At 41.1% G+C, this 26,402-nt stretch overlaps 1 protein-coding gene across 3 annotated transcripts; it reads left to right on the plus strand.

The window, feature by feature from the left end:
* The first annotated feature begins 2,940 nt into the window (after positions 1-2,940).
* TSPAN15 (tetraspanin 15) lies at positions 2,941-26,070 on the plus strand. 3 transcript variants are annotated; one of them, XM_079976480.1, is made up of 8 exons: positions 2,954-3,741; positions 9,045-9,230; positions 12,006-12,080; positions 16,374-16,469; positions 18,620-18,736; positions 22,545-22,592; positions 23,937-24,053; positions 25,880-26,070. In XM_079976480.1, exons 1-8 carry the CDS (start codon positions 3,640-3,642, stop codon positions 26,030-26,032), a joined length of 894 nt encoding a protein of 297 aa, XP_079832606.1. In that variant the 5' UTR covers positions 2,954-3,639; the 3' UTR covers positions 26,033-26,070. The 3 variants fall into 3 exon arrangements, with proteins under 3 accessions (XP_079832608.1, XP_079832607.1, XP_079832606.1); XM_079976481.1 differs by lacking the exon at positions 22,545-22,592 and having other exon boundaries at positions 2,949-3,741; XM_079976482.1 differs by lacking the exons at positions 22,545-22,592; positions 23,937-24,053 and having other exon boundaries at positions 2,941-3,741.
* The last annotated feature ends 332 nt before the right edge of the window (positions 26,071-26,402 follow it).

Genomic DNA, 26,402 nt, shown 5'->3' on the forward strand with positions numbered 1-26,402 from the left:
CAAACTTTTAAGTAATTTGCATCACACAGAGAACCATCTCTTTTACTGTGTATTTAAATCTTCGGTGGAAATTCTGAGATTATCCCATTGCTCTGAGACTACGTTAGATTTCCACTATATTTAAACTGGATTATTCAAGTCTGTTGAGAAATTTCTGCAGAACAGTAGCTTGCCCCATTTTTTTTTTAAAAAGCAACACAGGAAAAACCTCCGGTAATGAAATAGCTAGCATGCCATAGGTGTATAAGCACTATTTCAAGAATGTTTTGTTCAGCATATAAAATCATGTAGTCTACTACTTGAAAGCCAAAGTTATGAATCCAAGCTCTGACTAGTGTGCACCATTGCCAGAAGACTACATCTAATGTAACCTGTAGCACAAGACTTTGTTTTAAACCAAACAGTGTCCAACCTTGAGTCAACATTGTTTCACCCCAACTTCCCCAGCTGCTTATTTATATCAGTACATTTCCATATATCAGTTCACCTGTGCAAGTGTACCTATAAAAATTCCTGGCCTGCAAACATTTTACTAGCACATGAAATTACGTAGCCTTAGTTTCTATGCTGGCCACAGAAGAAAGGAAAGTTCTTCAACCAGTATGGAAATGTAGGCTACTACTAAGCCATGTAGGCTAGCACCAACCAACCAACCACAACAGTCAGTTGCCTTCTACCAAGGGGTCTGGCGTAGGTACAGAATAGTTTGTTCTAATAGTCTGTTCATAGCTGCATGGAATTCCTGGTGGCCTATGGCGACCAGGCAAATGGTTAAATACAAGGCTGGATTTGATTCAAGTTCTGCTCTCATGTTTCTTATCATCAAATACTTTCTGCTAGAGACACTTGAACATCTCTCTAGATGCTACTTAAAGAAAAAGGGCCACTCTGTATACTGTAGAACAGAGGCGATTTAGTTAGTGCTCTCTGCAAAATCTCCTGTCTGCCAAATGTGCAGTTATTAACAGGGACATTATATACCGTTACCTTGGGATGAGGTGAAAAAAGTACCGGACTATTTGAGATGTCCCAGCTTTATTGAAGATGCGCTTTAAACCTTGGATAGCTTCCAAAACACATTTAAATTGAAGAGGTTTAAAAGAGCATCAACTCAGAACTGACTTGTGTAAACAAGTCCTTAACGGATAAACCATTTTATGAATGCAATATTTAAATGTTAATGCCTGGAATATTCATGTGGAAAATAATCATGTAAGCCATCTTTGAACTTTTTAATGTATCCTCACATATTCCTGCATAGTTGCATTAAAATTCCAGCACATGAAAAAGGAGAAAGCTGAAACTATTGGACATTGTCTATGTGGACAAGGACAGTACTTCATTAGACCCAACATTACCAGTGACCAGTCAATTTAATGTTATACTGTACTTTATTTAAATTATTGTTTTGTATAAAACAACCATATAGCATTTCCAAGAGTACTCTGACAAGCTGAATATGTGCAATTACATTCTGTGTTAGTTTCACAATGGGAGTTTGATTCTCTAAAAGATGAATAAATATTTACACCGAGTATATATATGAAAGAGATCTGTTCCATTTTACTGTTAGATCCTTATAAGGGGATATACTTCTCTCTGGCTAGCGGAAAGGTTCTGTTCTGTTCCAAAAGAAAAACATGCTGAAAGGTCACTTGTAGAAAGCCCAATAGACTTTCAGGGAAATCACTATGACTTTACACAGAGGAAAACACAGCATAATTTAGCTAGTGATCTTAACAGTTTTAAGATACTCTTCATAAGAGAGATATAACGAAGAGCAAAATCTATTTTTTTTATTAGAAAACACAGGGCTTTATCAAAGACAAAGCGTAAAATTACATTGAATGCTTGTTGCAGAAAGCAATAAAACCTGAAAAACCATTGAAACCATTTTCATATCAGACACTTTCAGATTTCACAGCTTCTATAATGCAAATCATTTCTCCTCAATTCCTCCATTCATTCGCTTGCTTGTTGGCAAGTGGGCAAGAACAAATTCAGCAGTTGTTAGCAGTGTCAATGAGCTATTCTTCCTCAAGAAAATAGCTTTCTTGTGCAGGGCTTAGAGTGAGGCATTTCTTTCTTTTTCTCAGCTAGCTTAATATCAATCACATATTCTCTTCATGTTTGCTCAATAATACAGCAAAACAATTCACTTTTTTTTTCTTGCTAGTTGCCATTGGGAGAGTGCTTGAACTCACTTTGTGAGTCCTATAGCATCTTAATCTAATATGCCAACGTTAGATTCACAATGCTAGGAACAAAACCAGGACATCTGTATACAGTGGTACCTCGGTTTATGAACTTAATCCATTCCGGAAGTCTGTTCTTAAACTGAAACAGTTCTTAAACTGAGGCATGCTTTCCCTAGTGAGGCCTCCCGCGGCCGGTGCCCTTCCACCGTTTGGCTTCCATTCTTAGACCGAGGTAAAGTTTGCATTTGTAAACTGAATCATTTGTAAACAGGGCTGTTCTTAAACCGAGGTACCACTGTACTACAATGGAACATTTTTTCTGTTGTTGTTGTGAATGGATTTCAGCTTATTTGACTCTTGACAATCGCCCATTGCGTTTGTCAAGAGAAAGAGTGGCACCTTTGAAGGAACGCCCACTGATCACAGTCGCACCAATTCTCCAGTAAACAAGACAAGGGCGGGGGGAGCTCCTCCACCTCTTCTCTTTTTTCTTCCTAATGTAACCCTAATGTCTCAACAAATGAAACTGACCTATGGAAAATGTAACTTGAAAAAAAGAGACATTGCACATACCTTTGTAAATCAAGAAAACTTTAATAAAATATTATTTAAAAAACAAGAAGACAAGTGGGGTGGGGCTTTTACAGCACATTTCCACACATGCTTATTCGGAAATAATAATAATAATAATAATAATAATAATAATAATTTATATCCCACCCATCTGGCTGGATTTCCCCAGTCACTCTGGGCAGCTCCCAACAGAATATTAATAGCACGGTAAAACATCAAACATTAAAAACTTCCCTAAACAGGGCTGCCAAATGAGGCTTATTCCTAAGTAAGTAGGATATCTAACGATATCTAGAAGGGTACTTGTGTTAAGGCTGCCACCGCACGTGAAAGACAAATTTATTATGACATCAGCGCTTGTGAATTAAACGTCTGCTTCATCCGGTGCAATGGAGCATAGTAATCAAGTGTCAGAAACACACACACACGTGTAGACGCTGGAGCTCGAGGAGAACGCGCAGCCTGCGGCGATTCAATCAGAGCTTAAACAAGCGCAGCGGGAGCCCCTCCGAGGGCGCGAAAAATCCCCGGGGCTGCGGCTCGTTTTGAGGTGCGAAAGCGGCGCAGTCTCCGACTAGCTGCCGCTCCAGGAAGCCGGGGCGCCGTCGCTTTCTCGCCTCTCCTTTCCCGGCTGCCCTCGGGGACACAGGCAGGCTCCTCCCGCCGTCTGGCGCAGGCCAGCCGCTTCCAGGGAAGAGGAGAGCAGGCGCCGCCGCCGCCGCCGTCGCTCGCGGCCTGGGGCTCCGCAGGTGGCTGGCGGGCGGGCGGGCGGGAGGAGCAGGAAGCGCGGCGGCGGCGGCGGCGGCGGAGGGATTATTGGCGGAGGGGAGGCGCCCGGGCCGCGGCAGAAGCAGGCCGAGGGAGGAGGATGGCGCGGTCGACGGGAGACTCGGAGCAGGTCCGCTACTGCGCGCGCTTCAACTACCTGTGCCTCAAGTTCACGCTCATCACTTACTCCACGGTGTTTTGGGTGAGTGCGAGGGGCGGGCGGGCCGGACCTCCGTCAGGCGGCGGCAGCTCCCCTGTAGTAGGGTGGAGCCGCCTAGCTGGGGCAGGCAAGAAAGAAGGAAAGCGGGGCGACGAGCGGGGAGCTGCCATGGCGGGGGGGGGGGAGGAGAGAAGAAATGCCCCTCCGTGCCCGCGCGGGGTATGCCCCAGGGATGCCCTCCTGCTGCCTTTTGTGTTTTTTCTCACAGAACCGGGGCGACCTGTTAGCAACAGGTGTGGTGCGATGTGGGTAAGGCTGCTGGAAAGAAGCACCAGGAAACGCGCCGCCCGGCCGCAGCGTTTGGGAATCTGAGGGGGGGGGTTGTTGTTTAGGGAGTTGCGCACAGAAACCACACACACACACACACGCCGCCGCCGCCGCCGCCGCCTCCGAACACGCCGGGGCGGTCCGTCCAGATGCAAAGGTTTCCAATCCCACCCAGTGACGGGAAAGCAAACAGCTCGCTCGTTAAGCACGTGCTTTTATTTATTTATTTGTTAGTGGGAGGCTATTCCGTGGTTTAAAATAACGCCAATTTCAAAGTATGTAACGGAGGAGACCCTTCAGGGGTGCGGTCAGAATAGCTGTAGCTTGACTTGTGCGGGGAATTTAGCTGTAGGCTTTTAACTTGGCAAACTAGTGCCCTGACTCAGTCGAGGAAGGAAAAAAAAAAAGATGCATTGAAGTGGTTGTGACACCTGCTGGCTATCTCTAAAGCGATCATATGCTAGCAGTGACTATTAGAAAAGGTAGGGTCATATTTCCTTGTCATCTCCTCCTGCTCTGAAATTTTCTTCTGGTTCTGTTGAACTATTGATAATAAAATAATTCATTTTTGCAGCAAAAATTGTTTAAATAGAAATAGTCTCTGAAAATTGTACATATGCTTAATTTTTTTGTGTTGTCATGCACCCATCATTCTGCAACCAACATTGCAAACACACAGGTTTGTTAAGAAGTGCAGAAGAAGATAAAAACCATGCATTTATGTGGGCTGCATAGTTCTGAGTTCAAAGTCTCAATTTTTGCTTGTGGCACACCCCACATTAGTAGGGAGGCAAATTTTAACCTATAAGGAAATATTTAATGAATTAGTCACATGGATGAATTGATAAGAGCTTGCAGGTCTAATTCAAACAGCCTGTTTTGTTTACAATCGCCACCATTTCCTTCCCTTCCCTTTTCTCTCTCTGCTGTGTTGAATATAGACTAAACACCTTGGGACAGGGATCTTTGTGTGCTTGTTCCTTGTAAAACACTTATTACACAGTGACAGTGTAATATGACTGACTGATTGAATAATATTGCTCCCAATAAGACTTATTCCGGTAAAAGCTCCAAGCTTTCATGCTATTTGAAAGACAGTTCAGCTGTCACTTTGGATTGTATTCATACTTATACTGGATTAATTAACCATTAACACATGAGGATCTGGACTGGACATAATGTTCCCTGTTACTATGAATAATAGTTTATGAGGAGTGTTAGATCCACACAGACTCCTCTCTTCTGCCTTGCTTTGGTCTGGAGAGCCTGGTTTGTTTAAACTAGAGTTCCCTGTTTAGATGAAATAAGAGACTGTGGCTTAATGTTTGCTTACTAATCAGTACATTATTCCAGGGCCAGGAATTAACCTAAAGCTAAAGATGAAAAGAGGGGCTTTAGTTTAAACAAACCAAGATATCTGCACTGAATAGACTTGTAATGGGAGGGGCAAAAGAGGAGCATAAGGTTTTGACACTCGTTCTTGGCTTCATGGTTTATGAAGCTAGGAATAATTAAGTCTGAACTGACCCTTACTTTGTTCATTATTGTATCTTCAGATCTGTGACTGTCATTAAATCAGTACACAACACCACTTAATTAACATGTAGCTCAGTTAACACATAATGCCCAACCATGATTATGTGGCTGGGAGTACATTGCGAGTTTGCACATGCTCTTATTCCCTCCCCTCCTCTACTTCCTGAGTTTTTCTAGCTCACATTGCTGTGATGTCCAAATTGGCACCTTATGATTTGTGCTAACTTCTGAATCATGTTTTGCAAACCATCTTCAAACCAATGTTTCAAATTCTGTTTAACATCATGGCAAACTATGGTTAGTAAACATCAGGAAGTAGATGGAAGAGGGTAGATTGTGGTCTGTTGGTGAACTATTGGCCAATTTTGGGTGAACAACCTAGTTCAGGTGTGGGTAACATTTGTCCCTGCAGGTGTTGCTGCACTCCAACTCCCATCATGCTTGCCATTGGAGTTCAACCACATGTGGTAACTCAGAGGTTAGCAACCCCTGATCTTACCTCCTTTAAGTTGTGTTGTTGGGTTTCTTGCAAAAAATGCTTGACTAAATGCATTTTGATCTCTTAAGAAAAGAGTGCACATTTTGAATCAGTTAACACCTGTTCGTTGTGCTTTCATTGTTTAGAGGACTTGCATTCTGGATATGAACTCTTGCTTTGTAAATATGAAATATTTTGGTGGACCCCTGGGCTTCTTAAGAAAAGTAAAACAAGACTTGTCTTGTGGGTATCGTTAGTCTTTCATTGGGCAATAATGGCTGCCTCAACAGTGAGTAAGCTGAATGAGATGAAAGGTTAGGTAGTAGGTGCTCTGTCAAAATATTGTTCTGTTTCACTGAAGTGAGTTGAAGAGGTCGTTGGGGTCATGGAACTACTGTAAACTTAAGATCCAGTTAAAAGTGCGAATGTAGAGGCCTTATGATTGTGTTTGTGCATACATTGTAGCTTTCTGTGTATTAATTATAGGAGTCACTGCCAGATAATTCCAGTTTTCATCAGCATAATTCTACCTACATTGGGGGACGGAACTTGCTGATCTGTTTTATTAATAATGGTAAAAAACATTTTAGAAATATTTTGGCTATTTTTTTTATGGCTCAAATTTAGCTGGAACTGTTTGGATCTTCAGAAGGTGTCTTAGAGGATCCCGGGCTGATATCATCTGAAGGATTACTCACATTCTTCACTCTATTTAGGCATCACAGTTAATAGATCCTCGACTGAAATTCCACTGAAGGTTCATGCTGTTCTTTATCCTTATGGGGAAATTCCTTACTTTCGTGTGACGCTAGCTGATTTAAAGTTATCTGTATTCCAGGCGGCAAGGATGTAGGTCCCTAGTTCCCAGTTCCTTATTATTAGTTCCCAGTTCAACAGAGAGCTGCATGAGCAGCCTAAATGAGGAACAGAATTTCGTAACGTCTTGGCACCCCAAAATGAGATTTGGGGCTACCTCATACCTCACATCTCTATGACTGGGAGGCTGTTTCCTTCAAGATATAGCAGAGACATGTAAGGGCATTTCCCTGAACGTGCAAATACCTAAGTGTGGAGGGGGGCAGGGACAAATGTTTGAACCCCTGATGCTTCTCAGGATGACATGCATGAGGCTTTTGAAGCGGGGCTTGTTTGTGCACCCCGCCTCCCATCCACAGATACAGCGTTTGCATATTCTGAGAAATGCACAAGCATGCCTCCTTATTCTCTCTGGTCAAAAGCTTTGCTTTTGCACAACACACAATGCCACCTTGGTCACTCAGTGTCACATCATGAACTAGAAGCCATTCTTAGCCTTATGTTCTAACCAGTTCATATATGCCCAGGAAGGCTGGCACCTCTTTTTATAATGATGCACACATTCCTATTTATGGATGAAGGCTTCAACCAAAAGTCAGACTTTTCTAGAAAGAAGCGACTTAAGAACCTCAAATGGAGAGGCCTCTCCCAGCCAATACACTTTTGTCATAAAAGATTGGTGAGAGGATCACTCCTTCTTTCTCAGTTTATTTTAAACTGCCTTCTTTGGCAGTTTTTCTTCCTCAGAGGAATTTTTATTGAGGGAAAAGAGACTTTTTTAAAGCTATGCTTATTTTTAACTTTGATAAATGCAATGGTTTATATTTCTTAGAAGTATATTTTGGCACTGCTTTTTTATATATATAAAAAAAAGGATTTCCCCTTAGTTCCCCGGCTCTCTTGGTTACTGATGGGAGAAATTTTGAAGCTGTGTGTTGAGATATGGGAGCTCTAAAAATACAATTCAGGATTGGTCACTCGGGCTATATGGAGACAGGACTTTTCACCCCAGAGCTAATAGCACTGTGGGGAATATTTCCACCAAGATCATGGTTGAGGGGAGGGAAGGCTTAAACATCCCCATGTGCTGCAGTCCTGACAAATTTAAATACTGTGTTTTTATTAAATCTGTGTATTAAATACTGTTTATTTATTAAATCATATTCAATTTGAATTGGATGATCATGTAGCAGGATAAACTGATTTTCTCTCTTCTAAAATGTTGGATAAGAAGGCTGCTGAAAATAAGTAGACACACAGCTTTAAACAATATTTTCATTAGCTTGATTCAGGTAGAACAAGAACGGAAGAAATATTACCCTGGACCAAACCACTGCATCTAAATAGTCTTTAAACCTCTTTTGTTGACCAGCAGCATTACACTTTCCATTTTTAAGTCTGGAATAGAGTAGTTGCTTTGGAAGACAATAATCAGGCATCCACACAACACGACCAGTCCAACAAAGTTGATGTTGAAGAATCATTGCTTCGACACTGGTGATCTTTGCTTCTTCTAGTACACTGTCATTAGTTCACCTGTCCCGATTGAAATGCAGAGTTTTTGAGGACTGGGACATTCACAGGGAAACCAAAATGCTTGTTTACAAAGCTATTGTACTACCAACCTTACTGTATGCTTGGATGCCCCTATAAGGCCATTAAGACCAGAGTGTAAGGCTACCTCATGTACCACTATTATCAATAAAAACAAACATTGAGTATTGTGGCACTTGAAAGATTAACACAATTATCCTTTTAACAAAATGATATTGTTTTATTAGTATGAATCTTTTATGAAAGTGGCACAGGACTCTTGGCTGAAGTGGACTTAACACGGTTAGTCTTCTGGAAATGTATCGGTGGTATCAGTTCGACTACAGAACAGTTCAATAATGTTTTGGTTGTGACATGGCCTGTTGGAAATACAGTACAGTCTGTCCCTTGATTTAGGGACCAGACAAAATAATGCTGTGTGCTTGATGCTTCCAGTTTGCTGAACCTGGTTTAAGGGTTGTTGTTTTTTTTTTTTTTAAATCAATTCCACCTTTCAAGATTCCTGCTAGTTTGTACTTTTGTGAAATAAGCAGTAATTTGATTTTCTCTTTTTAATAAGTCAGTTTAAAATACAGCCATTGGTTTTGTTTGGAAAACAACAATAACAAACACTTTCTCTTTCTTTCTGTTACAGTTGCTAGGAGGATTTGTCTTAGCCGTTGGCATTTATGCAGAAGTTGAAAGACAGAAATACAAAACCCTTGAAAGTGCCTTTTTAGCTCCAGCCGTTCTTCTAATACTCCTAGGTATTATAATGTTCCTCGTTTCCTTCGTGGGTGTGCTGGCTTCCTTAAGGGACAACTTATGCCTTCTTCAAGCTGTAAGTACTTTTATATAAGTAGGAATCTACTTGTAACCTGAACTTGATGTTTATAAAACTTATTTTGATCTCTATTCTGTAAACAGCTTTAAGACAGCTTAGCTAATAGCTTCCTTCTTTGGATAAATAGCAGAGAGAAAGGAAAGTGCAAGATGGATTCTAATTTAACCAGTGTAAACGAAGTTGTCAAAGGCAAATGCTTTACTTTAGTGGCACTTAATCATGGTTTTAGAGAAAATGTGGGTGCAACTGAAAGAGCCTGCTTAAACAAAAGTAAGATTTATGTAAGAAAAATGCAATGTAAATTCAGGCATACAAAATGTTTTTATATTTAACAAATATTTAACATGTGTTTACATAGCTTGATGTTAAAAGCGGAGTCAGGATAAAATATTTTCATTCAGAAATGTATTTACTTATTATTTAAACTGAAGTCCATTGATTTACTGCCTCCAGGTTAGCAGAGCATGTATGCTTGAACTTTATCCATCTATATGGTTTTTTTTTAAATGTGTCATATTTTTATATGAAAAAATATTTATTTATGAAAAGAGCCCTTTGATCTAAAGTAGCACCATGATTCCTTTTGGCGTAGAACCAGTGATCGACATTTTCACATCAACAGTAAAACAATCAATATGCATAAAACAATCAATATGCAAATTAAATTTAGAGAAATGTTGAGAATGAAAAGTAAACAGCAAGAATTAATTAACACTACAGTGGTACCTTGGGTTAAGAAGTTAATTCGTTCTGGAGGTCTGTTCTTAACCTGTGTGTGTTTGCCAAATTGCGAGTTTCCCAAATAGGCTTACTTTGAATGAATGGTGTTGATGTGTCCAGAGGAGCCCGTTTTTTTTTAATTAAAAATACTGCCATCTCATTGCCAATATAATAACCTACAACAAATGAGCTCCCACCCCACCTTCAGGATACGCAAAACCATGATATTCTTTAGGGGTTCCTGTAGATACTCATTAGCATGCTATCCTGAGCTGTGCTGCTTGTGAAATGAGAGACTGAACGAGCAAGTGAGAGAAAAGGAGAGTGGTGTGGTGAACACAATGTGTTCGGCATGTATCAAGGAGCCACATTAATTTTAGTAACAAAGAAATTTAGTGCCATGCAAAGCAGGGCATTTATAAAGACATGCAGAATGCATTAAAGAAAACAGTAAACGAGAAGATCCTTAGTAGTACAAATAATTCCACAGGAGGAAAAGTTGCTGAGAACTTATTCCCCTTTGGTTTGGTGTCTTTGGTGATTTGCTTGGCAAAACTGCTGGATGTGAGGAAAGGGGAGGGAAGCCTTCTTACTGTTCCCTTTAAGAACCAGGAGTCAATAGTGGAGGTGGTGTGTTCCATTGCCAATCTCGTGTATGCATATGAATTGATGATTACAATATTAGAGCAGCCCACTCGCTCTGCAACACTCAGATGTTTATTAGAGTAAGCTGACCAAGGAGACGAAATGCAACGTATAAAATACAAAACCACAGCCTCCAAGAAGCCAATGATTTTAAAATGACAAGCTCAGAACTAAGAATCATAGTAGGCCTATGAGACGTTACAACATTCGGAAGTCTTGCCACCTGCTTAATAATAAACGTATTGATCCCCTCAAGGAAGAAACTCGGAAAGTTCTCTGAAGATCAGTTGGGAAACTGTTTCGTAAGTGAATATATTGTGTGCAATCTTCTGCTAAAACGACAGAAAAAGAACTGATGAGAGACCCTTTTGACCTCTGAGAGGTCATACAGAAAGCATCTGCCTAACTAAAGGGAACTAAGTTTTGAAGTGAAACATTAAGATGGGCAAATCAAATAGCTGTTCTGTACTTTGGCACCTAGCAACTACAGTGGTACCTCTGGTTACGTACTTAATTCGTTCTGGAGGTCTGTTCTTAACCTGAAACTGTTCTTAACCTGAAGCAACACTTTAGCTAATGGGGCCTCCCGCTGCTGCTGCCGCGCTGCTGCCACACAATTTCTGTTTTCATCCTGAAGCAAAGTTCTTAACCCGAGGTAATATTTCTCGGTTAGTGGAGTCTGTAACCTGAAGCGTATGTAACCCGAGGTACCACTATATGTGCTTGCATCATGCTAGCTGCAGCGTCCCCATGCCACAAGTGTCTCCTTGATGACCAAATGTAACAGGGAGAAGGCCCCTCCCCTTTCCGTTTGCCAGATTGCGATGATTTGTGTTTCCCTTCTAGTGAGTTGCCCTCACCAGCCAGTGCTGCATGTTTCGATTTCAAAGCCTTGCAAATTTATAAAGAAAAAAGGGGGAAGAAAGAAAAAGAACACCCCTCACATTAACCACTCAGTAAACTTCACTATATTCAAACGTGTGAACAGGTATCCAAACAAAATGGATTTTGTTTGTAAAAAGTATGTTTGAATGTAGCAAGGGCATTAAGGTCTTCGGTCCATTGCGTAATAGGGTCTAAAACAGGAGTGCTGCACAGACCTCAAGAGAGGAGGATGAAGGCGGCTTGGGGATCTGACTGTGGTGCCACGGGTCTGCCTTCATCTCCTGTGCTGTGCTGCTGCTGCTGCTGCCGCCTGCTGCTCATCCTTAGTGGTTAAGAGGCAAGATCACCCCCGAAGCACATGGGTCTCTGCAGAGTAGCAGTGGCAAGTGCTCCAGTGGCAGTGCCTCGTCTACAGCAGTTCTAAAAGTTGCTTAATTTCACTGGAAGTCATGAGTCATGATTTCAGCACTGAAGATTTTAGATTTTGTATGTTTACATAATATTTTTGAACTTCTTTTGCAGTTCATGTACATCTTGGGTATTTGTTTGCTCATTGAATTAATTGGTGGAGTTATGGCCTTAATGTTCAGGAATCAGGTAAGAAAACTGAAATATTCAAGAAAATGCCTAGTTTAAAAAAACTCCCCATTTGTTATGGAAAAATGGAACCATTACTCACTTGTCCCAAAGCAAAATTACTGATTACCCTGTTTTTCTGTCTATAAGACGCCCCCAATTTTGGGGACTCCGATTTAAGAAAATGGGGGGAATCTATCCATGTATAAGATGCCCCCAAATTTTGGACATTATTTTAAAGGAAAAAAACCTAGTCTTATACACGGAAAAATAGGGTATTATGGAAGAGTCACAGAAGATCATGTATTTGAGTGGCAAGATAGGAACAAAATCAGGGCTATGCAAACACTACTGTAATAAATAAATAAAATTGCATTCTGGCACTCCTGATTTTGTGCCCTAAGCTACTATGTAACTTACAGAAATCACGCAAATTTTCATAATTTCTCTTACTTTGTATAATTTATCCTGCAATATTCACTCTTGCCAGCTATACAAACTCTTTTTATCCTTCTGGTTTTTCAGTAGGTGTTTTCCACAGTTCAAAGTGTATGTTTCTTACCTTAAAAGGCTAAAACTATTACCATTAAAAAAAATGAAATATGAGATTCTTAGGAAGTTAGATTCAGTGCCCAGTACCACATTATATGTTCAGTAGACTGTGAGTTTAGTTTATTTGTATGTTGTTTTTTCATAGTCAGCTGTGACCAAAGCAACTCATTAAGTTATCAAAAAAGAAAGATGGTCTTTCCTTTCAAAAAGAAGGAAATATGTATATGATGCCTTGGACTTCCTTCAGTATTTTCAAAAGACACCCATAATTGGGTATTGGCAAAATGAACATTAACAGAGGCTAAAAGTCTGGTAGCTAATCAACTAAAAATTCTGTAATTGGTTGGCAACTCTAACATTTTGTCATAAACTGGGAATAGCTTTGAGTGTTGCCAGAATATAACTTCATATTGCTTTAGGAAGATAAGGATCAACAAGTTGTCTTTGGCAGTCTGCTACCCCTCTGAAGCTTCCAACCTGCCTGCTGGCCTTGCATGTGTGCAGTAGCATAAATACGATAGAATGAGACAACTTGCCTCTGTGCAGCCTGGATGCGAGCACAATATATAGGCATCAAATATCACTCAATACATTATTGCTTAGATTATGTTATGTGAAGTTTCTTTTCAGTATGGAGAAATGCAATAACATTTTCAAGATGTCAGATTACCTTGTTCGGAGATTTGCAAATCGGGCATCGTGGTACCACTGCAGCTTCACACTGGCTCTCTGCCTGTGGCCTAACACGATGCAGGACATTTAGGCTGTAATCCTGCACACACTCACCTGGGAGTAAGTCCCACTGAAGTCAGGAGGGCTTACTTTCTTCTTAGAAGTCATGTATCACATTGCTCCCATGCCTTGGGAAAAGACTTCAAACATAGTAAGTTGGTGAAAAGGTTGTATATGTTAAAATATACCAGTCAGAAGAACTGCGGAATAATAGCCAAATCAAACAAATGTGAGCAGAGGAAGTTAGCTCAGGTGTTGGAGGGCAACCTCCCTTCTCACATTATGTGGCTCCCCAGCCAACGATTGGAATAACCATCCCTCCTTGCTAGGTGAATCATGAGCTGTAGATGTGCCTCAAGCCCCAGTGTTCAGAAGCTTTCATTCAGGCATGCAGCTCTAGTGCAGAGAGCACTCAGCAGCACCCCTAAAGCTTCTTGCTTTGGATGATAACTCATGGTTGTTCCCTGCCTAAAAATGCCTCATGGTACCAGTCAACTGTTGTTTTTTCATTTCCTTCATCAGCCTGCACAGAATGCTTCAGAGGCGACTGGTTCCTGCTTGTTTGCGTCCACCCACTCACACACAACAGCTTGAAAATAGCTCTCAGCACTGGCAGATGGACCCCATTGACCCAGTGAGGGGCAGGAATATCATAACTGATTCTGGGGTGTGGAATATAGCTCCCCCCCCCCCCCAAAAATCAAGAGAAACTGCTTGACCACGCAGGAGAACCCAACTCGAGTCTCTCCCAAAGTGAGAGGGATAGAGCAGACTTGTTAATTGGACAGCAGGTTTTTTGCAAAGAGCAAGAGCGATTCATTCTGCGTAGTGAGAACTTGGAATTTCAGCAGCAGCATCCTTAAAAGTCCACAACTATTTTTAACTTGCCTGAGCATCAGTTCCACAAGGCATGGATAAAGACTTGAGAGCCTGCCCAGGCATAGAAATTCCTACCCACAGCACTGTAATGTCCCTTCTTAACTTGTAATAATGAGGCATACACTCATTCTGGCTAGGCCCAAAGGGTGGAGATGTAAATTACTTCCTTCCCCCAAGCTTCTCATTTTACAGGTAGGTTTCGGTCAGCCTGTTCCAAGAGCTAGTAAGCAATTCTGAGCCATTAGTGTTTTGGAGAAGCTTGGAGCTTGGTGTTTCCTCTTGCAGCACGAGCTGGCCTGACAAGCCTGTTTTGTCTCTTAAAGTTGACGTACAAGTCCTCTGATTTGCAAACGCTTGTCTACCTTGAATGTCTAACTCGGGGAAACTGATTGCTTGCTAATAATAGTGAAGTGAATAAAAGTTTGAGATAATAGGGACCCCCTCACACACATAATAAATTTTCAGTTATGATGTTGTACCTTCAGATGCCTTTCCTCAAAGTAGTATTTCTGTAGTGTGAATGTTGCATTTTCCCACCATTCAAACTGAATATTGTATCTATGTGAAAAGGAATGGTGCACCAATGGAGACAGGATTCGGCCTGAGCAGATAGAGATCTTGGGCCTCGCAAGTTGATTTTTTTTGGAAGAATTTAGCCATTACGGGGTGTATCCTGCTATTAGAATGATACTCATGTGGGAGATAGGTATTTTCTGGTTGGTTGGTTTGTTTTAAAGAAACATTTTATACTCCAGCATTAGATGTTGGGGACAGCAGTGCTGATTTGGGCCCCACACTGTGGGTGCCCAGCACGACTTGCCCCCTGCCGACACTGTGACATTATGATGCACATGCCATGACATCATGATGCATGCTGTGGTGTCATGACATCATAGCGTGGGGCGGGACACAAGCTCCAGCAGCACAGTGACAGGACTCCTCCCTCCAGCGCTCTCTCTCTCTCTCTCTCTCTCTCTCTCTCCAATTCCACGCTCTCTCTTCCACCCCATGCTTGATCTCCTTGCTCTTTCTCCCACCCTGCCCACACTCTGTGCTCTCTTCCACCCCAACTCTACACTCTTTCACCTCCTAACTCCACACACTCTCTTCCCCTCCTGCCCGAACTCCACACTCTCTCTCCCACCCCCCGCCTGAACTCGGTGCTTTTTCCATGCGGTGTGGAGCCTGCGTGCCAGCTCCTGCATTTTGCTGGTGCCCAGCCCCTATATGGGAAATTATCTGGGTGCTTGGGCACGCAGGGCCCCGGGGAGATAGTGCCTATGGTAGGGGCATAGGCAATCTTCAAATAATTTTCTGTGTGTGGACAAATTGGAGGAGAGGAGAGCTTGCTGGTACCCACCATTTGTTGAAGGGAGAGATTACAATCTCCAGATTGGAATGGTATAGTGGGAGAGTTTTTATCTTCTAAAGCAGTAAAAATAAAGAAAAAAAAAACCCAAATGCTACAAAATGGACATTGGAAGGATGTTTATTTGTTACTTATGATACATCGCAGGCATTGTCCAACAGTTAATAACCGTATTCCATGCAGCAATGTGAATGAGAGGAAAAATCACATTTTCCCATTTACAAAATACTCCAGTTGGTATGCTGGGAAAATGCAAAAATCCTGTAACAAAGCCACTTTTTCATTAAGTTAGTTCTGTGGATCCTACATGGTGGTCTAAGTAAGATGTTTGACATTTATTGCATGAAAACAACTATCAAACCATAAGCAAACATTTGCAGGAGTAGGTTCTTGTTTTCCTACAATTTTATATATTGACAGGGCCTAATACCAGACTAGTTCTTGCATATTGCTTATTTTTAGGGCTGTCAATCAGTTACACGTTCTTGACCCATAATCTGCCTTTGATTCTTACATTAAATTGTAGATATCATCATCATCATCTTTCTAAGATACCAAAGGAAGTGTGAGAACTTACAGCATGTTAAAATTTTCTCTTTTATTTCCTTTTGTAGCAGCTTATCAGAACTAAGAGTCTAAAAAGCATTACAATCATTCTCAGTTCCACTGCTGAATAGACTTGTTAAAACTTGTTGCCAGTTATGGATGGTATGAGTGCATGCTTATACTTTTTTCTTTTCAAATTATGTGTGCTTGATTTCATTAGTTTTTTTCCCCTTTAGACAATTGACTTTGTAAATGAGAACATCCGAAGAGGGATTGTGAATTACTACGATGACTTGGACTTCAAAAACATAATGGATTTTGTTCAAAAGGAGGTTGGTTTTTGGATGTCAAATTAATCAAACAGTAGTAAGCTATTCATTGATCCCATGTGCTACAATATAGCAGTAGCTTCCAGCTATTTGCTGTTCAGGTGGATGTGTTGGGGTGCTCAGTGTGGGGTGGCTTCCTTGCTGACCCCCGCCCACTGGTGGAGGCTGGCAGAGCTGGGCAGGGGTATCTGCTCCATTCAGACCCTCTCCAGCATGGTGAGCTGGGGTTTGGATGGCTCTGTTAATTGCTTACAAATTTGATGATTTAGTTTCCATGCAAACATTTTTCAGGCACTAAGGTGTTTGTCGGAACTTGAAACCCTTTCTGAGGGTAATAGGCCATTGAGAGTTAGAAATTGTTTTGAACCACGGCTGTGTGTTATGCCATAGCATGCTTAATTGACTCATTGGTTTGTGTTGAAATACTTACAGGGTTGCTTTTGCCTTGAGCTACAGAGATGTTAAATGAAACGGAAAAGTTGGATATTTTTTAACATACAGAGAACAGCATGTGTATAGATATATAGATGAAAACTCCCATCATTTAAAAGACAACTTTGACTTTATGGTGAAGATTTTGGACACAACCCAGAAGAGAGGTTCTTTTGGGCAAACTAAATTGAAATGAAGGGAGGTGTGCATAAACATTAATGCTCATTTCAATGAGGCTTGCTCAGAAGACCATGGTGGTGAATTGTGTTCCTTATAAGATATTTTTTAAAGGGGACAGCCTTCTTTTAAAAAAAGGTCAGGAACAAATTGTTTTAGGCATGTACTAATTCATAGCTTTCCAAGTTGCCCTTTTGTTAAATGTATACACAAAGTTTTAGAGTTCTCGTAAGTATCTGGTTTATCCTTGTTTAGGTCCCTGCCAATGAGATGTTTAGTTAATGCGTTAATGATTGATTAACAGTGTTTAGTTTTCTAGTTCTTGTTTTATAAATGAAATTACATTAGCTATTCTCTTTTACTCTGTAATGATACTCATAAAATCTGGGACGATTCTGTGGTGCGTAGTCAAAGCTGAGAAAATTTTGATGCGGCAAATAGAAGCTGAAGGTCACAAATGATGCAAAGGAAAGTTTAATCAATCATTTTATGATGCTTATTGTACATTGCACATCACAATCCAAATGTTTTTTGAGTTTGACCTTCAGGAGTGTAGTCATCAGCAGATCTCCGCTTTTGGCTGTGGCTGTTTTGCCTGAAGGAAGATGCTACGTTCAAAATGTATGGGGATTTCATGATATTTTAGCCATTAAATTAAACACACACACACACACACACACAAATAAATTACACAGTATTCAGAACTTTGGCTAGATAGCTCCTGCCCTTTTTGTTCCTATTTCAACCCTACACATTCATTCCTTTAGTGTTTTTCTTTCCTTTTTTGCAGTCAGACTAGACATCATATAGCATAAATTTAAAGCAACATATTGGTCAGCCTTTCCCAACTTGGTGTCTTCTGGATGTTTTGGACTATTAACTCACATCAGGTCCAGCCAGGGCACCAGGTTGGGGAAGGCTCCCTTATACCTATAATTTGGGGTTCTAAAGTGAATAGGGATTGCTTTGGAATCTGGTAGGATCAGGCCTTGAGACTTCCTCACAGAGTTCTTTACAGGCTCTTCCTGCCCCAGAATAGAGCTGCAAACAATATACAGTGGTGCCCCGCAAGACGAATGCCTCGCAAGACGAAAAACCCGCTAGACGAAAGGCACTTCGCAAGACGAATTTCCCTATGGGCTTGCGAGTTTTTTCGCTCCCCCCTTTTTCTAAGCCGCTAATAGCCGCTAATAGCCGCTAATAGCCGCTAATAGCGCTAATCCACTAATAGGGGTGCTTCGCAAGACGAAAAAACCGCTAGACGAAGAGACTCGCGGAACGGATTATTTTCGTCTTGCGAGGCACCACTGTACATTTTGGTGGTTTTGTATTCCATATGTTTAAATTGGTGATTTGTAAATAATGTTAGGCACCTCCACACATGCCAATAATAATAATAATAATAATAATAATAATAATAATGAGAAATTAGGATATGAAGCCTCTATAATAATCACAAGGTTTTATTCTTACTGATAATAAGGTTCTAAATTTCTGCAGCAAGGATTTGTCTTTGTGTAACACCTTTTTCCCCCTCTTCAAAGTTCAAGTGCTGTGGCGGTGAAGATTTTAAAGACTGGTCAGAAAACCAGTACCATGACTGCAGTGCCCCAGGACCACTAGCTTGTGGAGTTCCTTACTCTTGTTGTGTCACAAACAAGGTAAAAGTTATTTATTATTCCGGATTAATTTTGCAGTTACCTATTGGTTCCTCACATTTCACCAAATGATTTTTTTTCCATGAAAGAAAATCAGTCTGGCAAGCTAAAATTGCCACCAAGAATGGAGATCTGTACACGGAAGGGTTCGTTATGTGATTCATCTTGCTTGATATGATCCGTGCACACTTAGACTATGTGTAACAAATGGTAAGCAAGTGTACATTTTCCACACAAAAGCAGATCACCCAGAAACAACCTTGGTAAGGATAACAGGCTCTTTCAGTACAATTTACCAAAAGGAAAAGTTCTAGGAATCCTTTTTAAAATAAATTGGTTTATTTGTGTTGGTTTTCTACAGATATTTTAAGTACTGGATTCCCCTCCCCCCCTAATATTTTTTGAAGCAAATGAAGAATTATATCCGTTTTCTTCTAGGCTGTTTGTGGAATTAAAGATTAATTATACCATGTCACCTTTTCCTGACCAATTAAAAATAACCATTAAGAAATGTTTCCAAAGAAAGCCTAGTAATAACATCATATCAGTATGATAGAATAAAAAGCTCAACAACATTTGGGTGAATTAAAAATTGACGCTCCATTTAGATTTTGTGACAGAGAGGGTGATAATAGAACGTTGTTTAGCAAAATATTTTTGCATCTCTTTTTTCATTATTACCAAATGAAACCAGTAATGTTGCTATAAATAGTATTGCCCTTTTTAGGTTATAAGTGAACATGTTACCACGTATATCACAGAACAGTCCTTGAAATCTTGCAGCACCGTCTTGTTAACGCTCATTTGTCTGGAGGATGCCACACCGGCAGTCTTTAAAAAATAAATCAAGATGAATAAATCTTAGCCGCTTGACATGTTTCCAAAACCAACTTGGCTTTTGCACTGGAAATGTACAGATGTGAGCAGTAATTAGTCATTTACTCTCTGGTCATGGAAAAGTACTGTTAATATGTGAGGGCAGCGTCTCTATCTTTGGACAAATTTCATGCAGTGCATAAGATTCAGATACTGATACCTAGGTGTAAGCAGCTTCCAAGCTTGGGGGCAGCCCACAAATTTGCTTGCCAAGGAACTTTTTTGGGTCCAAGCGTGTTTTATGTTCTGCCACCTCTGGCATGGCACTGCTCATAGAGCCTAGGAGGGGATGCCTGGGCAGAGTCTGCTCAATTTCTCCTTCCACAGACTATCAGAGCTTGACAGGACTAACTCCCATCTGATGGGAAGGCAGGAATGGGAATAACCTGACTCAGTCCAGTGGCCTCCTCCCACATCTTAGCAGAACAGAGCCAAGGATCTTAAAATGAAAAGTTGGCAGCCCTATGTGCTACTCCCATATCCTGTAATTGCTTAGAGCGGTTCTGCAGATGGGCTGACCCTGATTAAAGAGCACACAGTCTTACCATTGCCAGAATGGCGGAGGCTGTTTTGCTGCTCTGCGAATGAACATGCATAACTTTCCCTCCAACCCCCTTGCCTAGTTCTGCAGGTGTTCAGTATGGTAGATCGTGAAAGGAGGAGATCTGCCTGTGGAAGAGCCTAGCTGGCTGGCAGCTTTGATGTCCAAACTCTAGAGCAGTTTTATGGATTCCTTTGCAATTTGTGATTATTATTTTTTTGCTTTAGGAGGCAAGTTAAATATACTTTATACGTGTGTGTGTGTGTGTGTGTGCGCGTTGCCACTTTGAACAAACCCCAAAAGGGTGGCTGATGGGGAAGACCAGAACTGGTGGGCAATCCAGTATTCAGCTATGTTCTGTGTACATTTGCAGTACTTGTGGAAACTGTACTGGCTGGGCATGAGCTGGGCTCAGCTGCAGTTGAAGAACAGACACTGCTGTTTGCGTGGAACATCTGTCACAACGCTCAGTCTCACGCCTGGAGGATGCTTTAGAGCAGTGGCCCTAGGGCAGCACCATCTTCAGAAAGATGACAGCCACCAAGAGTCACTGCTGAAGGAAGCCTGTGTGCAGCATCATTCCCAGTGTTAGGACATAGTACCTAGGAAGCCACCTTCTACTGAGTCAGGCCATATATATGTTCATCTAGCTAAATGCTGCCTGGCAATGTTTCCAGGGTTTCTGAGTCTTTCCTCGCCCTTCCTGAAGATCTTGGGGATTAAGGCTGGGACCTTCTGGGACAAAGCACAAATTCCATCACTGAGCTGCAATCTTTGTGGCTGAGAAAGCACTTTCTCCGCTGCCACTCCTGCCTTCAAGGAAGCATCTGAGGCAGCCTATTTTGTTGCCCTTAAAATGCACCTCATATTTGCTACCTGAGGTGAGACCTTCTGCTTAGCACTACCTATAAAACAAAAGGTGTTTTTTCTTCCAGTATGCTCAGTAACATGCAAATGTAACTGTTTGCACTCTGAAGTGGCTTGGCAAAGCTGGAGATCTTTAAAAAAATAAAACTACCTATAACTTAAATCATGACAGTTTTATTCAAAGGTTTTCAACTTTGGCATTGCCAGTTGGTTTAGATGATAGAAAAACAATTTAATGATTCCTGTCATAGTTTCCGATGACTTTCTGTCTTTATCGGAGGTCCTTCATCTTGCTTATTGACCCTTTGCAGATTTCTGGAGCACCCCAGGACACACCTCGCAAGTAGTCAGTGCATTTATGTGTTATGTATTGTGAATAGTAACTGAGAGCACAAGGTGCTGGGAACTTCTCTGTAAGCCACACTGAAATATGCCTCACATGTGACTAATTTCTATTTCACCTTTTCAATGGTAGAAGTGAATTCCATGCAAACTGTGTTTAGAGAGCTAAACTTGACAACTGCACACACACACTTGTTTCGTTGCAAGTATAGGCACTTGGAAAGTACAATTGCTGTGCACATGAAACTTCCTACAGGAGAATATAGGATGTAGTTCAGCAGAGATGACTGGAAATTAATTGAACAGAAGCACAGATTTGTTGTGTTCTGTTCTGTTTCTCCTTTGTATTTTTGTTTAAACCAATTCACAAACCAAGAACTTATATATTGACCACTAATAATAAACCATATATTGCAAATATTGCTGCAAAACTATTATGCTATTTTTTTGACATGAAAAGACTTGGCTTATTAATTTGTATCATTAAATATCCAAATTATCCTTGTTTATAAAACTCAATTAAAAATTGTTTAAAAAAGCAGCAGCAGCACAAATTTGTTCTTAAGTGATTTCTTCATTTGTTCAAGAGATGTTCCCAGTGGACTTGGTCAACAGTAGCAGCAGCAGTATCGTGTGGATATCCTTGTTCATGCCTTGGTTTCATAGTAAGGAGAGTCATGATTTATAAGTGGCATTCATGGGCAAGATTCAAGGCTCAAGCGCCTTAACAGCCCTCAAGGTTGGCCATTCTTGTTCACAAGAGAAACTGTGGCCTTGTGAAACATGTGAACGCTGAATAAATTGGGATATTGTCAAGGGCTGTGTAACTGCAAACTGAATTGTGAAGCTTGGTGTAAGTCTTTGAGCTTTTGAAATTTGGGAGATTGTAGTAATAATTGTGGTGGTAGGCAACTCATTTGTGCCAACTTCACACTTTTATGTGAAAGTACCTTCCAAATAGCATTGAAAATACTTTCCACAAGAAGCGTAGCAGGGGCTCTTAATGCTTACAGTCACTGTTGTTTTCCAGTTTACTCATGGTACTGTTTCAGGCCTGGTAAAATGAAGACATCCAAATATATACTGATTATTTCATAGTTTGCATTATCCAAAAATTGAAAATAAGCTATATAAATATGTTCATGTTACACTGTACTCATTTTGTGAAATATGTCTTTTCCCCAGACAGCAGTTATCAATACCATGTGTGGATATAAAACTATGAATGAGGAGGTAGGAACATATATATTTTTCCCATATACTTTAAGCTTTAAGCCATTTGAAATGATCTACTGTTTTGAGGTACAACTTGCAGTCTTGTGTCTGCACCATCAAGCATTTCTGTTGCAGACCCAGAAAAGGAAAACTCTCCATGTCTTATTTGTTCCTGTGCTGTTTTTTATGCCTTTGTAACCCACACATGCCAAGAAGAGCATGTGTATGATTTGTAAGGCTCCAGTTATCTTCATCACAAATAGATCTGTTTGTGGGCACACCACAATCTGCTGTTTAAGGCTCAGGTAAACAGATCTACTTCTGAGCAAATGCCCAGGCAACAGGGTTGTATTTTTTTTTAAATAAACACATTTTCTGTGATTTTTGTATATTATGGGTAATTCTGCATTGAGGTTACTGCTGACTTCACTGGAACAAAACATGGATGCGGGGAGCAAGATGAATTGGCTGTTCTGTAGACCTAGCATGTGAGTAACAGCTGGCACAGAAATACCAGTCTGTTGTTGAAGTTTCTTGCAATGCAAGAAAGCATTTTAGGCGGAATTAAATGTTCTGCTAAGGCGGCTGTTGCATTTGCAGTGTGCATTTCTGCTTGCAAGATGAACCCCCCCCCTTTCCTCCCATTTGGGGGTTCTCCTGACCCAAGCAAATCTGAGGAGGGTGTAGGGGTCACTTGGGGGACAGTGCCATTGGGCTAGGAAGACTAGTTGTGTTGGCTCCCACTAGTGCCAACAACTGACTTAAACGCAGGCCTGTGTCTCGTGTGGTTGGTTTGGTAATGTTGGCCTGAAAATAAGAATGAATTGCTTGCCATCTCTCCCATCCCTTTGAAACTTAAGATTGGGATAAGATGTAACCAATGGAACTGGAATGGCTGCTTGAACTCGAAAGTAATTTATTAAAAAATATGTACTCTTTCAAACCAGGCTCTAGGGATCTCTCGGGGCACCTAACGTTATATAAAAAATCATTTTAAAAATCCAATTTAATCATAACGCAACCAGTTTCCTCTTATAAACAAATCATCGGCAGTAAACTGCCCTGGCTGGAGGGGCAGTCTCTTTTGAGAGGCACTGCAGAAAAATCCCTGCTCTTTGGCATTAGTCTGGACTTTGACAAAGAGGGAATTGGAAGCAACACCCACTCAGATGATCTCAGTCCTAGTATCTGGGGAGGCGTAGTATATGAAGTAGACATTTTCAACCTGCCACGTAAAACCCGCTGAGATTCCAACAGTAAACTCTTTGGGTGAAATTCAATGGGGCTGTTAATACAGGACACATATTGTCTCAGTAGACAAATCAGGCTGTTTACTTAAAAGTCTCTGTTGTTACTTTACAGCGCCTGAGTGTTCAACACGTGATATATGTGAGAGGATGCACAAGCGCTGTACTGATTTGGTTTTTGGACAACTATGCCATCATGGCTGGCATTCTGCTTGGTATATTGCTGCCACAGGTAAGGCTGGCAAGACTCTAAAAGGAAATATTCAGGACAAGGCCTTGGCTCCTTCCTTCCTTGTTGGTTTGTGAGCCACAGTTTGCAGCTTTGATGCGTGACATGGGGGGTCAGTTGTTTCCTATATGTGTTTTGGGCTGTCAGAGAGGGTGGCAAACTTCTCTGTTATTCATCGGTCAGTTTGCAGTAGAGCTGGATCCCTTTCAGTGTGGTCCGTAAAGACAGGCAGTAAGACCTGTGAAACTTAAGTGCTTGGGCAAATATTTAAAAGACATACATATATATATTATATATATAAAATTATATATTGCTCTTACAACTTTTGAAAATCCTTTATGAATGATACCGTGGAAAACATTTTTACAACTGACTAAATTGCTTCATGAACCAGATTGGACAATCAGGCTGTCTGTTGACCAGCCTTGGTGTTAATGATTCTGATGACTGCCTGGATGATTCCTATGCTGCTGGTCTTGGAAATAAGTAGCCCTGGGAAGAATAACTAATATCAATGGTACAATATGTTGAAAGATTGCAGTTGGCAATGGTGATCGTGTCCTGTTGAATTAGTGTTTCTGAATATTTGTAGAAATGGCAAACATTGCACATCAAACTACATATGTTACACAAACATTACCTCATTTAAACAAATTGGGAGGGAAAGGGTTTACAAGCCCTCCTGTTTTCCTCTCCTTCCTTATGAAAATGCTATTACATATGTCCTCTGAGAAAGTATAACTCCCATGAGATTTTGGGGCTTTTCCCCATGGCATGCTAGCACGCCAAAGAGGGAAGGGAGAAATCTAGGGGGATTCCAGACTGCGATTGAATCCCACCTGAAAATACTCAAACGAGTAATTTGGGATGTACAACTGCAGTTGACTGGGAGGTTTTGTGCAACAAACTCGCTTCCCCCAGAACCGGACTTTTAAAGTGATGAGAAGATGCACTGGGAAGTATAGAGTAATGCTTGCTTTGGCATAATGTCTTCTGGAAGCAACCCCAATCTCTCTGCTTTCTCTTCTTGTGGCATTTGGAGCACCACTCCCACTTCCTCAGTGCCATCGAAGAAGTCTAAATTAAAGAGGAGGGGAGGAGGGCTTAGGAGGATTGTGATCCTGGCACCGATAATGTTTTGAGGATCGGAGTGGCTAGGAGGGAGGGAGATTTCTCAAAGTAGCTTGGAAAATGTCAGGCTGTTTTTGACCTTTTGGGAAATGCCTTGGCTTACTTCAAAGCCGTTCCATTTTGGTTTGGGGAAGGCTTGCTCTTGTCTAACCTTTGTCAAGAATCTCATTGATTGACTTCCTGGGGGATTATATTCAAGCATCCATCCTTTGGATGGTGTAGCGATTCATTGCTGTCAAGTCTTGCTTTTCCGAAAACACTTTGTTTTTCTGTGTGAAATTCCTTAGCTCAGGCAGCAATGGTCTGAGATCCATTTCTCATGTTTTTAGTACTTTGGGCACTGTGCAAATCATGTGTGAAGTGCACCAAAGTGCAAATTTCTGCACATTCAGAGGTATGGGTCCACACCTGCCTTTTCTGAAGGTTTTTAAGGGGACAAGTGCCAAATTTCAATATGCCTGAGTTATCCACACTTGTTGCTAGGTGCACGTTATAGAAGCATAGTTGTTATAGAATCGGAAGGGACCTTGAGGGCCAACTAGTGCAACCCCCTGCAGTGCAGGAATCTCAGCTTGTGTCCTTTGATATCTATCTGAGTACAAACTTTAAAATGAGAGTTGTTTCCCCCAAATGAGCAGGAATTGTAAACTGTTAGTGAATGGTGCTATTCTGATCATCCTCATCACTTTATTTTGCAGTTCCTTGGGGTTTTGCTGTCTTTGCTTTACATCACCCGAGTAGAAGATATAATTGCAGAACACAAGCTTAACGAGACTCTGCTTGATGGAGGGAGACGGAAGGCGGACATTGAATTTACTAGCGCTGGGTGCTGTATGTGTTATCCTGAGTGATTCCCAGGTATTCCTTTGAGAAAGACAAATGACTAACATCCCTTTGCATTGTGCCTTGACTGTAGTCAGAACTTAATGTGATTTGCAAACAACAGTCCTTAGGAAACAAACCTCCCAATTCTTTCCAGACCTTGATTAATTAATTTTCTGCTCCGAGCGTTCTTTACAGTTTCACTGGCTTTGAGCTTGAAATGTGTTGTCTCTTGTGGCATCTAAAAATCTAGCCAGTTTCCTGCTTTACGGTAAACAGTATAGCTAATCTGGGAGGGAAATGGTTGTGAAAATTAATACAATAATTATTGTAGCCAAACTATGTACAAGGGCTGTCCACGTTCCCTATGCAAGGATGTCGCTAACAACATAAAATCAT

Source organism: Podarcis cretensis (genome assembly GCF_951804945.1).
Source record: "Podarcis cretensis genome assembly, chromosome: 5".
Lineage (NCBI taxonomy): Eukaryota > Metazoa > Chordata > Lepidosauria > Squamata > Lacertidae > Podarcis > Podarcis cretensis.

Coding starts and splice junctions, on each gene's coding strand:
- TSPAN15 (XM_079976480.1), top strand. CDS start 3,640: ATGGCGCGGTCGACGGGAGACTCGGAGCAGGTCCGCTACTGCGCGCGC. Junction 9,231..12,005: donor ACTTATGCCTTCTTCAAGCT/GTAAGTACTTTT, acceptor CTTCTTTTGCAG/TTCATGTACATCTTGGGTAT. Junction 16,470..18,619: donor TGGATTTTGTTCAAAAGGAG/GTTGGTTTTTGG, acceptor CCCTCTTCAAAG/TTCAAGTGCTGTGGCGGTGA.